Below are 14,342 nucleotides of genomic sequence, written 5' to 3'. Positions count from 1 at the left end.
TATTTATAATTATTTTCTCTCTCATACTTCCAATACAATCATTACTTCACACTACTATTTAATTAAAATAATACCCACTACAACCTCATACTTCCAATACAATCATTACTTCCCACTATTATATAATTAAAATAATACCCACTACCACCAAAGATTCTCTTTTTCTTAATCTTTGTGAAATACCCAAATAGGAAGAAAAAATAGGAACGGAGGGAGTATCTATTTGTCATTTTAAATGTTTCATTTATTGTTCTAATAATGAATTTTTCATTTATATCGCAAATTTTATACAAAAATAAATTTATTTATCTTAATTTTAATACTTTAATAATATTTATAGTCTATATATATCTTTCACTAACTTCAGCTTAATATTTTTATATTCTTTATGATTCTTTTACATATTTCCACTAATTTAAAAAAATATTTTTTATTAGTTATTATTTGTAATCCGTATATTTTTTCCACTAACTTTCTTTTAATATTTTTCTAATGTTTATAATCTTCACTTTTTTCTCCATATTATTTAATAAAATAATATATTTAATTTATTTAAAAATTATTTTTTTTTCTTAATTAGCATAGCATTTTTTGTGAAAACTTTATTTGTAATTTGAAGACATTAAACTAGTCAATTATGTTAAAACTTATGAAAGGGAAAGAAGTAAAATAAGCACTCTCCTTACTCTCAAACAGAAGGCCACAGCTATGTGCAGTGCAAATACTACCATTCATAATAATGTGTCAGTACCCATGTGACACTCTGGGACCCACTTCCCTTCATGTCCACCTAAAAGAAACCACAAAATAAGACAAAACACTCTCCTCTCTTCTTCCTCCTAAACTTTTTCCCTTTTTTTAATTCACATAAAAAGAACTCACTTTTTCTTTATCCTTCCCCTCTCTCTTCTTCCCAAAAGAATTTCAAAAAGAATTCTTTTTTTTTTCATTTTCCCCATTTTTTTATATTTTTTTTATGTTTTTTAAAAAAATTAATTGTTCTCTCCTTATCCTAAGTGGGTTACACTTACACTACAGAGAATAATTACAATATATTACAAAAAGAGAAACAATAAATTTAAAAAGAAAAAAAAGGTAACAGAGAAAAGCAGCTTTTCCTCTCCACTTGAGTCACTCCTTTTACCTTTAATGGGTATTCATATCAGTATAGTAGTTATGATTTAAGAGACTTCATCTTCTTCTGATACTTCCTGCATGTCTATCAGTAAGAAGATAATACCATTCCTACATTTCTATCTACTACCTTACCACATCTTTTCATCACATACTTGTACCAACTAAAACTTCCTAAATGCTTAGATCAAGGGCGTTATAGATTGAGTAAAAGCTCTAGAAGAAAGGAGCACTACGAATCAAACCCAATCCTTCAAATTAGCAGTGTTCCAAACAGACCCGTTAATCGATCTTGTAACCCAAAATCAACATCAATGAATTCATATAAAAATCAACGTAAACACAAGGTTCAATTTTAAACCAACCTAAAACATATGATTCAAAATCTACCTAATAGCCAAAATAAACACCTCTATTTTAAAATTAAATCGAACCAACAAAACATGAGTAAGATTCCAAATTTGTACTTGTTCTAGTAAACTTTTAAAAAAATAAATTTGCTACTGATAATAACAATATAGAGACATATTACGCGAGAAAATGAGTTATTGGAACATAACTACAACTAGCTAAGTGAAGTATATTGTATACTCTCAACTCTCTCAAGTGATGTGGTAATACTCATCAACATTTTCCATCATAAGAAAGTAGAGAAGTCAATTTTGCAAGAAAATAAAAATAAGCAAAAATCTGAAATAAAAATGGAAAGACAAGAAAATGTAGAAATTCTGTTATATATATTCATATAAAACTCTAATCAAAATGTTACCACTAAAAAAAGTTGGCTATTTTTCCTTTAGATCATATACTAGTAAAAATACTACTAGTTCTTTTTCTTTTTTATCCTTTTGTGTGGTCCAGTAGCAGTACACACCTACAGAGAACGTACAAAAGTCATGACAGACTCCCCACTCTCATTAAATCAGTCTATCTGTACCCCTAATTATGCATTTTTATATATTCTTGTAAACAAAATAAAAAAAAATTTAAAAAAGGGAAAAACTATTATGTATTTCATGATCATAATGATGATGATAAGGTTGATGATAGTGATCTTTCTGTGAACACCTTCCTAGTTGATCTTTTTTTTTTCCTTTGATGTTGAGTATGGGTTGGGTTGGGTTGGGTTTTTTTGGCTGTACAACTTTGGAGATTTCCTTTACTTCCCTCCAATCTTGCATATTGATTGTCAAGCTTTTCTGCATGGACAAAAAATATGGCCAATATTCAGAAACATTACAGAAAAGATGTGTAAATTCAGCTATGATAATGATGTGTATGATGTTACATGATGTCCCAACCAATATCACCTTCATATAGAAACATATTTCAAAATCATGAATCCATCAATGGGTGTTAGATACTCCAAAGATCGACTACCAAGGGCATTTTAGTAAAAAAATATTAAAACAAATTTAGATTATTTTAACACATAGATGGTTGGAAATTGGAATAGTCAAACTGAGTGATGGATTCAGCGTGATGTTTAGTTGACATCATTTAAATTTAAAAATAAAATAAAATATAACATATAAATATACTCTAAATGAGTTGGTTAAAATAGGTATGAAAACCCACTTTGACGCATTTCACATAAATTGGCATCACTCATTTTTCCTGGATCCACCTTTTCACATGACCCAATGTTAGGTTCCGTAAATTAGCTGGTTGAGCAACTTCTTAAAACATGTTGTAAAGTAGCAAATTCAAAAAGACGTTGATGTATATTGATTAAACTAAAAGGAGGACCCAAACCAACAATTTACAAAGTACTGTACTCCTATATCTTTATGAGTGGACCAATTTTGTCTAGTCTTGAGAATTAGTCATTAATTGGCTTGACATTAATTTGCTTAACATTTAGAGGGTGTTTTTTGAGTTGGAAGGACAATAGTTTGTACAAAACACTATTATGATTTATGAGAACCAAGTAAATATGGAAGATTGGATTCTTTTTAATTTTAGAGAAAAATGATAATAAAGGAATTGAAAACTCGTTTTTCAATAGTCGAATCAACAATGAAAAAATGGAGAGAACGCTTTTCTACCGAATCAAACACCCGATGCATACATTGATTAGAGGTATTAACCAACCGATTTCGATAAAATTCAAGCGGGTAATGCTAAGGGCATACTTACAAACAAGGTACAAAATCCCCAAGTTGCTGTCCACAATCGGTGGAACTAAAAGCTAAATCCCTAGGGCTCCTTGGCTGGTTGAAAGCCTGAAGAACACAAATACAACCAACACATTATAGAATCGAAAAATTCGAAAAACTCAAATGTAATACAAAAAACAATGATCAAAAGAGCATGCATATACTATACCTAGGAAGTTCAAAGAAACACGATTTGTGAGGAGCCAAACTAAGAGGAGACGAAACGGGCATCGATGAGTCGTTAGCTGTTGATGACGAGGTCGGGATTGCATTAGAACCACCATTATCGAGGTCGGAGAAGAAAAGTGACGATGATCGCTGCTCGGAAGCAGATTTTTTCGGGGAAGCAAAGAGGTTATCAGGAAGAATATGTTCTAACCCACTGCATTAACAAGAGCCATGTGATGATGAAAATCTAGGGAAAAATTTGCACGAGTGTATAAATGTGTAATTGGCTAAATATGGGCAACGTAATAATGGTCTTTTTAGATGAATATATAATCATCACAAGACATTTTTAGCTTGTTTATACCTTTCAGACAGCTCATTTTCTTCAGTTTTGGGCTTTTCCTCATTTCCATTGCAATCACTCACAGCAACATTGACTCCCTCAGCTACTTGTTCATGAGATGGACTTCCATTATTATCTACATTTTACCAAGCAAATTAAAACAATCAAATATTTTATAACAATAAATAAAAATAAATCAATATAAACATTGCTAAGCGTATGGTGTGTCGTCGTCCAAACCCTTCATAGACCCTGATCATAGCTTTTATAAGCGGGGTCAACCGGGAATGACGATGGCAATGGGCTCACTAGATAAAGTAAAAGATTAGTTTAGGTCGCATCCGGTCGAGTAGAAACCTTCGAAAGCATCTTGATTGAAACCGTTAGAGACGGGAGGAGCGGTTTGGCCTGACGACATTTGAGGAAGATTAGGCGAGGGAATAGGAGATCCAACACTAGCATTGTGTTGGTGTTGATGATTCTTCAAATCCAAAAATTGCAAATTCATAAGCCTCCTTCCTTGAAGTTCAATAGCTTGTTGTAAATCGGCTTCCTCTAACTTTTTCCGCATCAACATTTCTTGTGTACTATACAACATTCTTCCACCTTAAACAAGATTAACCCATATCACATAACTACATTACCAATTCACAACTTACACTACTCATCTGTATTAGTCAGATTGCAACATTTTCATTAATAAACTACATACCCTGTTTCATTTCAAATGTCTCATTTGCTTTTAGCACGTTTGCTAATGTACTAATTTAAAACTTAAATCTATCAAGATCTCATTAAACTATGTTTTAACGCATGGATTAACAATAATATACAAATCAGAGAGATTGATGAATTACCCAAAAGCAAATGGAACATTGTAAAAGAAACATTGGGTGTAGAACATAAGAGAAACAAACTATCCAATTAAAGAACATGGTTAAACTGAACATACCAAGTTGAAACTCATAAGGGTCTCTACCATCATGACCAGAAGGACTAGAACATGAAGAAAACTCTCCCCTTTCCAATTGTTGATGATGTTGTTTCCTAAAACAAGATAAATGAAATGACTAAAATGCCCAAATCAAGAAAAATGAAAAAAAAAACACAATAAAACAATATGAATGTATGATGATAAGAGAAAAAATTTACTTGTCAGGAAGTTTACTCTTCTCCTTGTATGGTTTAACAAGCACTCGAGAATCACATACAAAATGAGGGTTTCCTTTAGCTAAGATTATCTTAACAGTCTCTGGATATACAAATGTAACAAATCCAAACATTCTCTTTTGTTGATACGGGATCCTTACATCTTGAACTGGTCCAAATAAGCTTCAAAAACAAAAAAAATAAAACATAAATACAGATTCTTTTTGCTAATTAGAAATAATTAAGGTTAGAAATTCAGAATTAGTCATAATGAGTTGAAAAAAATGATTACTTGAAATAATTGGAAACGTCTTCTTCTTTGAAAGTGCTGTCAGCAGGGAATGTTAAGTATATCTGCCTTGAACCAGGATTTGAATCCAACCCAGAAAACTCATTTCTTGCCATTCTAACTCTATTCAACTTATGAAACTCTTCACCCATCATCATTGCAGCTGCTGCAGATCTACATTGCCAATTAAATGCCTAAATTAAACTTTAACATTTTCTTTTACTAAAACACAAAGAGAAAATTCAAACAAAAAATCAAAATAATTAATTAAAAAATAAACCCACATGGGAATTACTTCACCAAGTAAAAATCTCAAAAACCCACAAAAATTAAACCTATAAAAATCATTAATTTATCCAAACAAAACCCACAAAAAATGGGTCACAAAATATAAAGGTAAAAAATCAGAGATGTTACCTTTGAGCATCAGTTGGAAGGAAATTCAATTTGTTGTAGGGTGAATTCATACCACCAGACATTAACTGAGCAGCAATTCTTTGTTGATGAGCAATTTTAGACCTAAAAATCTCTTCTTGATACTGTTCAAATACTTCATACTTGCAAGGAGAACCAACAATGGCATCACTAGAATTTTCACCATGAACGAACTTACAAGTACTACCATTTTTACAATTTCCTTTAGCATAATAAAGACAAGGTTTGAACCCAAACCCAGAAGTAGAATCATCAGTTCCGTAATACATATCATTAAAAGAAGCACTTCTACGATGAAAATGAGGGTGATTTTCACCATTATTCGAGTTTTCCCAATATGGGTATAACATAGAATCACTCCTACAACCAGGACTCATAGCTAAATCCATAGATTGCTCATAAAAATCCATACTTTTTGAACTCATACTCAATGGGTCGTTTAAAAAGTTAAGATTTTGGTCTTGTAAATGGTGAAAATCATCCATAAAATTCTCTCTGTTACCGTTATTACTACTATTATTCCCAGAAAACCCAATTTGTGGAGACCCAATTGAAGATGAAAAAGACCCATTGTGGGCACTACAACTTCCATTAACTACAGCAGCATAAGAAGGATTACTACCATTATTAGGGCTTAAATGAGACCAAAGAGAAGGAGAAGAAGGAGAAGATGGGTTAAAACCATTGTTGGCTAATCTTGGAGAAGAAAGAGGAAGGGAAAGTGGGTTAGGTCTAGAAATTGCAATAGGGTTTGAAGTAGGGCTAACCATTGATGAAGATGAAGTGTTTGATGAAAGTCCTAAGTCATTTTTTGCTCTATTAACTATAGAAATAATGATAGTTTCAGGTCCATAAGCAAACCTTATCATGTCTTTCTCTCCATGGTTAAGAAGTATATAACCCATGATTTTTGAAGCATTTTCTGGATCTATACTTTGCACTCTAGAAAATACTGATCTTGTTGCTTCATATGACTCCATTAGAACAGAAAAATTAAGAAAGAGAAAGGGAAAAAATAAGGAGAAGGTTATGAGGGAAGATGAAAAGAAAGAAAGGGTTCAAATTTATGGGGGAAGAAGGGTAATTTTGTTAGATAAAAAAGGGGAAGTAATTATGATAATGGTAAAATTTTGAACTTTTCCTATATTTTTTTGAAAATTACATGAGAATTTGGTCAATTATAACAAAAATGGAAGTTTAATATTTAAAAAAAAATTAACTTTTTTGATCAAAGTTGGGAGTTTAATGGAGAGAGAAAACAAAGGGTATAAGGGGTTGTGTGTTTGATTGATTGATGAAATGGGTTTTGGCTTTTGGTGAAGATGATTTTTGGGGTGTATTAAAAACTTGTTAAGAACCACAACTTTTGGCAGTAATGCTACCTGCTGCTGCAGCCTTGGGACTTTGGGGAGAGTAAAAAAAAGAAGCCTTTTCTTTGCTTTTTTTCAAATCTTTTCTTTTGTGTTCTCCTTTTTCTTTTACTCTAAAACTACTTTTTGAATGCATTTTCTACAAAAACTACTTTTTTTTCAATTCTTTTCATTTGTTTGTGTATCTTCAAATAAAAATTATGATGGTTAAAAATAGTGTTTTTTAGTTGAGAAAAAATAGTATTATTATAATTGGTGAAAGTATTTAGAAATTAATACAAATAATTAAATTGTCTGTATAAAATTAAAAATAAGTGAATGGGACTTTATTTCAAATATGAATATTAAAAAAAGAAAGAAAGAAACTAAAACGAAAAATATAACAATCACTTAGAGACAAAGGATATACTTGGTGTTTTAATTTTGGCGATACACTAATCTTACGAGAAAGATAAAAGACAAAATAATTTCCGATAATAGTCAAACCCTTATTACAACTCCCAAAAAGTGTATACTTTTCGGTTATATTATAAGTTTTTGTTACATTTTATTTTATTACACTCTAATGTAATATTTCAGTCATTTATATTATGGGTTATTCATAACTAAAAATCATAAATATTTAATATTATGAAAATACGTAATAAAAATATTCAAATAAGATTTAAGTTGACTATATTTTTATTATACTACAATTATTGTAAATATAAAATAAATTTAGATGATAAACAATGGTTAAAAATAACATAAGAATATGTCAAATGTCATTTTAACCAAACATGACAAACCATTGTCATAACTCACATGCACCAATGTACATGGTTGAAACTTGAAAGTTAAATTGTTCGTTTGAGTTTTGAGTCTGGTCTAAGTTATTTCATATGTGGGTACATATAAGGTTAATACTTCCTCCGTTTCAATATAGCAATATTGAAAATATAAGCATTATTTACTTATCTCTTTTAATTTGTGATTAATTTTTATAATCTATAAATTAAAACATAGTCAAGTGAAATCTTGTTTAATTCGTCTTAATGTAAAAATTATTAATATCAAATTTTTAATATTTCTTATTATACATAATATAGATATTAAGAATTAAATTAATGCATTAGACTGCGTGAAAAAATAAATATTATAAGTATTTTAAAACGGAGAAAGTATTATGATTAAGTGTTGTAAATATTTAAAATTAAAGATAGGTGAATACCGTTTCAGATGATCATAAAAATATATAATATTGTGGACGAAGTTATTGATTTTAATTTATATTAGTTTTTAAGTAAATTTGATATGAGTCTGTTTGATACTTCTTTCGTTTTCTAATGTTCTTCCCGTTTAGAATATTCTATTTTGGAGAGATAAATTTGATTAAGATTTTTAAGACATATATAGATGATAAACTATATCCACGTAAGATCTCGTTATATTAAGATTCAAAATTTACTTTGAAAACTGTGCAAAAAATAAACGAGAAAATCAAAAAAAAACGGAGGGATAAATTTAGAACAACATTGGATTATGTCGAGTTTAACTTGCGATTGTATTGGATTAGTCGTCATATGAAATCTCTAAATAATTTGATATATGTTTTGTTTTATAATTGTGGTTGAATTTATGCGAGTATTAATAATCTTAAAATGGTATTTGTTCAAAATAATATGAACGTAAGGCAAGTTAACTTATATGAGTACAATAAATTCAATTTCAAGGGTTTTTGGTGAATGAATGTAAGCAGTTGGTTTTTAAATTGACTTTTTTGGCCAGGTAAAAATATTAATCATTTTATTTGGCTTTTAAGTTAGTTAGATAAGTCAGCTGTTTAAAGATATATTTTATAAAACTATGTATTAATTGTTGGTTGTTTATTAGATAAAAACGTGGCACCAAACCAACAAGTCAGAGTGACCATGTTAGCCTATTTTCATTTTGACATAAAAACAAGTCATTTACGAATACGTTAACTTATGTTGACTCTTTTATTAACCAAAAAGCCAAAAGATGAAAATCAGCAAAAAAAAAATTAACTTAAAAGTTACTTACTAAACACAGTCAAATTGTTACGATTTGAATTTGAATCCATTATACTTGTTATTTGATGATGTTCTCGCTTCAATCATGGGTTTACGAGGTGTTTGATGGGTTAAAGTCGAGTTTGAGTAACAGCAAGTTGGTGCAAGTTAATGATCAACATCCACACTTACATACTTTATCTAAGTTATACAAAGGCATATGTTAAAAGTTTTATTAATCATGAGTAGATACCAGGTCGAAGCTCAAGTTAGCTCTAAGAAACTCATTATTGTGTCAACCTGTGGGACTTAACAACAATATATAAATTAAATGGAGTTGAATTAGATTTATCCAAGTGCTGCAAACTTGTAATAATTATTAGGAAAAATTATCCTTAATTATTTTAAATAAACAATAATTGGATTATTTAGAAATAATAAATTGTAGAGATTATTCACAGTAAATAGACAATAAGTGGGATTATTCAGGACAATTTTTTCTAATTATTATTATAGGAAATTCCACGTGATGACCTTGAGATTTTGGTTTTTTCACGTGATACCAAAACTTTTAAAAAATCCACACGGTAACCTGAGATTTACCAAATTGTTCCACCGTGACCTTTTTGCACATAAAACATTATCAAAAATTAATTTCGAAGCTTAAAGGCTACTGTACGCCTATTTATGTGATTCACCATTTCAAATTCTATCAGTTTTAACCTTTTCTCCTAAAATATAGACCATTATTCTACCATCTTTCATCCAAATCACCGTGAGGAAAAAATGTGATTTAGATGAAAGATGTTAGAGTTAGAATTTATGTAGGGAAAAAGGTTGAAATTAATAGAATTTGAAATGGCGAGTCGAATAAATAGGCGTACAATCACCTTTAAGCTTCGAAATTAACATTTGCTAACGTTTTATGTGCAAAAAGGTCACGGTTGAACAATTTATCCCAGGATTACCGCATAGATTTTTTTTAAAGTTTTGATTATCACGTGGAAAACCCAAAACCTCAAGATTACTACGTGAAATTTTCCTATTATATATATATATATATATATATATATATATATATATATATATATATATATATATATATATATATTTGTCATTATTATTAAAATTATAACATTTTTGAGACTTTCAGTTATTCAACATGTTAATCGCGAGATCAACATGTTAGGTAAATTACAACTTAGGTTAAGACTAATTTCAAATCACTTGGAGATAGACTTTGTAGGATACATATTAGGTCAAATTTGATTTTGATTTAGTTTCGCCTTTTAGGGTGTAGGATAGATTTAGTTAACTATATTTTTTGGTTGATCGTGGGTTTAACCATTCAAGTTCGGTGTATATTATATTAAAATTAAAAGGAGTTGAGTATACAATATACTTTAATATAGAAAATGACATCGCATGAAGATCAGATCAGTTTTGGTTCTCTATATTCTAAGTAGAAATCAGTGTTGAATAAATTTTTTCACTTCAAATAAGTATTGAAATAGCAATGGAAAAAAAGCGACGGAAAGATACTGATTGCCGGCGACGACGGATTGGCTACGACAGCTCCATTGCCTTTTGTGTTATGAAAAATGCCGACGGCTAGAGCGACGTTCAGGGGTGGTCGCCATGGGAAAAGGAATATGGCGACGGCAACAAATGGTCGCCAGTTCGACGACATGCTTTTAAACGGTTAATTTATGATTTTATTTAATGTGGGCGACGACTTTGTTAGTAGCCATTTGGTCGCCAATCCTAGTACTTTTTTTTTGTTTTTATTTTAATCGTTCGCGACGGATAGTGTGGTAGCCAGCTCGTCGCCCTTTTTCATCCGTATTTTTGAAACTTGAATTTGAAAAATGGCGACGGTTTGTAATCGCCGTGTTGTCGCCATGTTTTGTATTAATGACATATAATTGTTATGCATTGTATATTTCGGAAACGAAAGCATTAAGAGAGGTTAGTGATTTTCTTTTATGTAGCTTGTTTTTTATGTTTACATGAGTTGTTTTATTTATTTTTATTATTTATGTTTAATTTTTTTTTCATTAATTTGATTTAATTTGATTATTTAATTAGTACATATTTTATTTTCTTTGTTATTTACATGAGTTTTTTTTATGTTTTTATTATTTTATATTTTATTTTTATTGCCATTAATTTGCTTTAATAATTCATATTAGAATAATTATATTATTATCATATTTTTTTATTCTCATGAATTGTTTTATATATTTTTATTGTCATAACTTACTTTACTAATCAATGGAATAATTATATTATTATATTATATATAGGTGTTAAAAATGATTGTTAGGCAAGAAAGAAGTTGGATGTACAACCGATGAAAAAATGAAAAGTTTAGTTTAGAGGGTTGGAAGAGTTTTTAGATTTTGCTCGTAAAAATAGCATGAGTTCTGAGATTAGATGTTTTTGTAAAAAGTGTAATAATTGTTATAAAGAACCAAATGAAATAAGAGAACATCTAATGAGAAAGGGTTTGTTGAAAATTACTATGAGTGGGAATATCATCAAAACACACATATAGGAACAACATCTAATGTTGTACCGGTAGTGGGAGAGCAATCGTCAAACAATCCAAATTCATACTCACTGATGGTGCATGATGCAGTAGCTAGTGTATTTCCAGACACTTACCATCAGTTTCTTCCCTCCAGTATGATGTAATATCGGTAGCTAGTGTATTTCCAGACACTAATACGAAGTCGCAAAAAGTTAATGTAATAATTTATTAACCTTTTTATTTTTTAATTTTATTATCAATTATTAACTTGTTTAATTCTAATTGATTTGTTCGTTTTATTGAAGGATGAATATCGTGCTTTATTGGACGTGCATCCTACCTTTGACTCAAGTCAATTTTGGTTCGATGTTATTAAAAATGTAGAGACTGGGTCATGCACAAAAAGGAATAAAAGGAGAGAGGTATTTGGGGTTGGATCCGCCTCTCAAATTATTTATCCATCAGAGCCAACTTATAATCCGTCTTCTCAACCTGCACAACCTGATTATGATGCCATCATTCAACAAAGGTTTGCAGATTTGGAAGCACGACAAATGGATTTTAACAATCGATTAGAGGAAGCGGTGCGAATGGAAAATGCTCAAACTGCGTATGAGAATCACCAAAGGCTGACTGAATAAATCGAAAAAGAACGAGAATTTTTTTTGAGATTTGTTCAAACACATCTCAATTTGCCTCAGCCCCCTCCTCCACCTCCTCCTAATCAATGATTGAATATATGTAACTTTTGTGACTTTGTAGATAAACTTTTGTTTTATATATAATATGTCCTTTTTTTAATTTTTATTTATTTGTTTTATGTGTATATTTTTATCTTAATATTACAACAAATATATATATATATATATATATATATATATATATATATATATATATATATATATATATATATATATAATGAGAAAAAGGGAAAAAAATGCATAAAGGGTGGCAACGGGCGCCTTTGGTCGCCTGCATTCAGAAAGGACAGCGAGAGGCTGGCGACGGCCCTGTTCGTCGCCCGTTTCAGATTGTGTTTGGTGATAGAATGTTCGTTGCCAGGTGGTCGCCCATGTGCTCATGAAAAATGCCGTGGAAATCGCGTCTACTTTTATTTTTACCGCCACCAAAAAGGCGACTGCCTTAAGGCCCGTCGCGCGACCCATTTTTTTTCTATTTAGCTATTATATGGCGATGAAATGTGTAGTCGCCATTTTATTATTCTTTTGTAGTATATGTTTGTGACGCTCATTTGTAAATCAATAAGAATTAGGCAAAATTGCTTTCGACAGTTGAGCTATTGGCTTTCAGAGTTAGACTAAATTTCAATTATTACATTTGCTGGGCTATTTTGTAAACTTAGATTTGATCTAATGATTTTTTTTATTATAATGTATTGAATTCAATTCTTACTAGGCTATCCATATTTCTTGGTCAAGCACATAATGCAAAAAAAAAAAAAAACATTTTAAAGAGTTATCAATCATTCATATCATTGAAAATGAAGAAAATTGACTACCTTAGAACAGGATTACAAGACATTTGAGGTCCATTAGTAAATTGCAACATTATACAAGCATTTGACTACAAATGTTGCATGATTGAATAAGAGGTTGTGAAAAACAAACTTGTTTTTTGTCAGACATATTCATGTGCTATATATACATCTATAATTATAATGTATTTATTGACGAACTACAAAAACTATTTATCACTTGATGAAAAATAATACATACTCCTTGGTTGTTAAAATATTGCAACAATATGAAATAATATAATTGTTAAGAAAAGGATGGGTTTTATTTAATTGCGTTGATATGATTAAAAATGAAACAAAATAAAATAAAATGTGTGAATAAGTATCACAAAATGTAGTGAGAACACTATTTAATATAAAAATATTGCAAACTAAAAAAAGACAGAAATAGAAATTAATAAATCTCTTAGGAATAAAGAGATTATAATATAATCCCACTATTCATACATTATTAAATCTAAAAACTTAGATTGCTAGATTACTTAAGTTTCCCTTTTGAACCAATATTGTAGATTAGTTGTTTGATATAGAATGCAAGCTGAGCTTAGTGGCTTAGTGGATATTCTTCCATGGTTGATTTTCAATTTAGTTAGATTAAATTTGATGATCAATTTTATTCAAATGAATATATTCATAATATGAGTTGAATATTTAGTGTCAGCTAATATGAAGAAGGTATGTGTTGCATACATACTTTTAATCAACAGGCCGATTGGATAAAGTATAACATATTTATGAGTTTTAACCATTAATTTTAATTTTTGATAGAATTTTGAATCTTGACAATACTTTAATCAGCTCGTCTTGTATGAAACCGTCTCACCATGAGACAGATCTATATAATAACTCATTTCTTCAATTTATTACATTAAAATCATAAGTAATCGTTTTAAGGTTATAAGTAATCACTCTAAGACTATAAAAAGTAATTATATTAAAATTATAAGTGATCACTTTAATGTTATAAATAATTATTTTAAGACAAAAAATATATATTGGGTCATTCAAATAGAGATGGTCTAATCGTGAAACCGTCTCATTTAAAAATTAGTATACTTTAATTAAAGATGCAAGACTTTACTATTCATAGCAAGTAAAATTTTCAAAAAAACACTTGTATGCACGAGCATGAATTCAAATTTATTTACGCACACGATCACTAAGTATACCATTACAATAATACCCACATTATATTTAGTTATTTACCTCATTC

The 14,342-nt window shown here is 29.7% G+C and overlaps 1 protein-coding gene across 2 annotated transcripts; it reads right to left on the bottom strand.

Annotated features, from left to right (window-relative positions):
• Window positions 1–1,838: 1,838 nt before the first annotated feature.
• LOC130796808 (zinc finger CCCH domain-containing protein 46-like) lies at window positions 1,839–7,049 on the bottom strand. Of its 2 annotated transcripts, none has more exons than XM_057659204.1 (9): window positions 5,660–7,049; window positions 5,246–5,416; window positions 4,957–5,136; window positions 4,757–4,851; window positions 4,162–4,410; window positions 3,826–3,940; window positions 3,463–3,675; window positions 3,270–3,359; window positions 1,839–2,333 (listed from the first exon to the last, which is right to left on the bottom strand). In XM_057659204.1, exons 1-8 carry the CDS (start codon window positions 6,655–6,657, stop codon window positions 3,326–3,328), a joined length of 2,055 nt encoding a protein of 684 aa, XP_057515187.1. In that variant the 5' UTR covers window positions 6,658–7,049; the 3' UTR covers window positions 1,839–2,333; window positions 3,270–3,325. The 2 variants fall into 2 exon arrangements, with proteins under 2 accessions (XP_057515187.1, XP_057515186.1); XM_057659203.1 differs by having other exon boundaries at window positions 3,274–3,359.
• Window positions 7,050–14,342: the final 7,293 nt, after the last annotated feature.

The sequence above is a fragment of the Amaranthus tricolor genome, chromosome 12 (genome assembly GCF_026212465.1).
Source record: "Amaranthus tricolor cultivar Red isolate AtriRed21 chromosome 12, ASM2621246v1, whole genome shotgun sequence".
Classification (NCBI taxonomy): Eukaryota; Viridiplantae; Streptophyta; class Magnoliopsida; order Caryophyllales; family Amaranthaceae; genus Amaranthus; species Amaranthus tricolor.
This window is presented reverse-complemented; position numbering and strand designations above follow the sequence as displayed.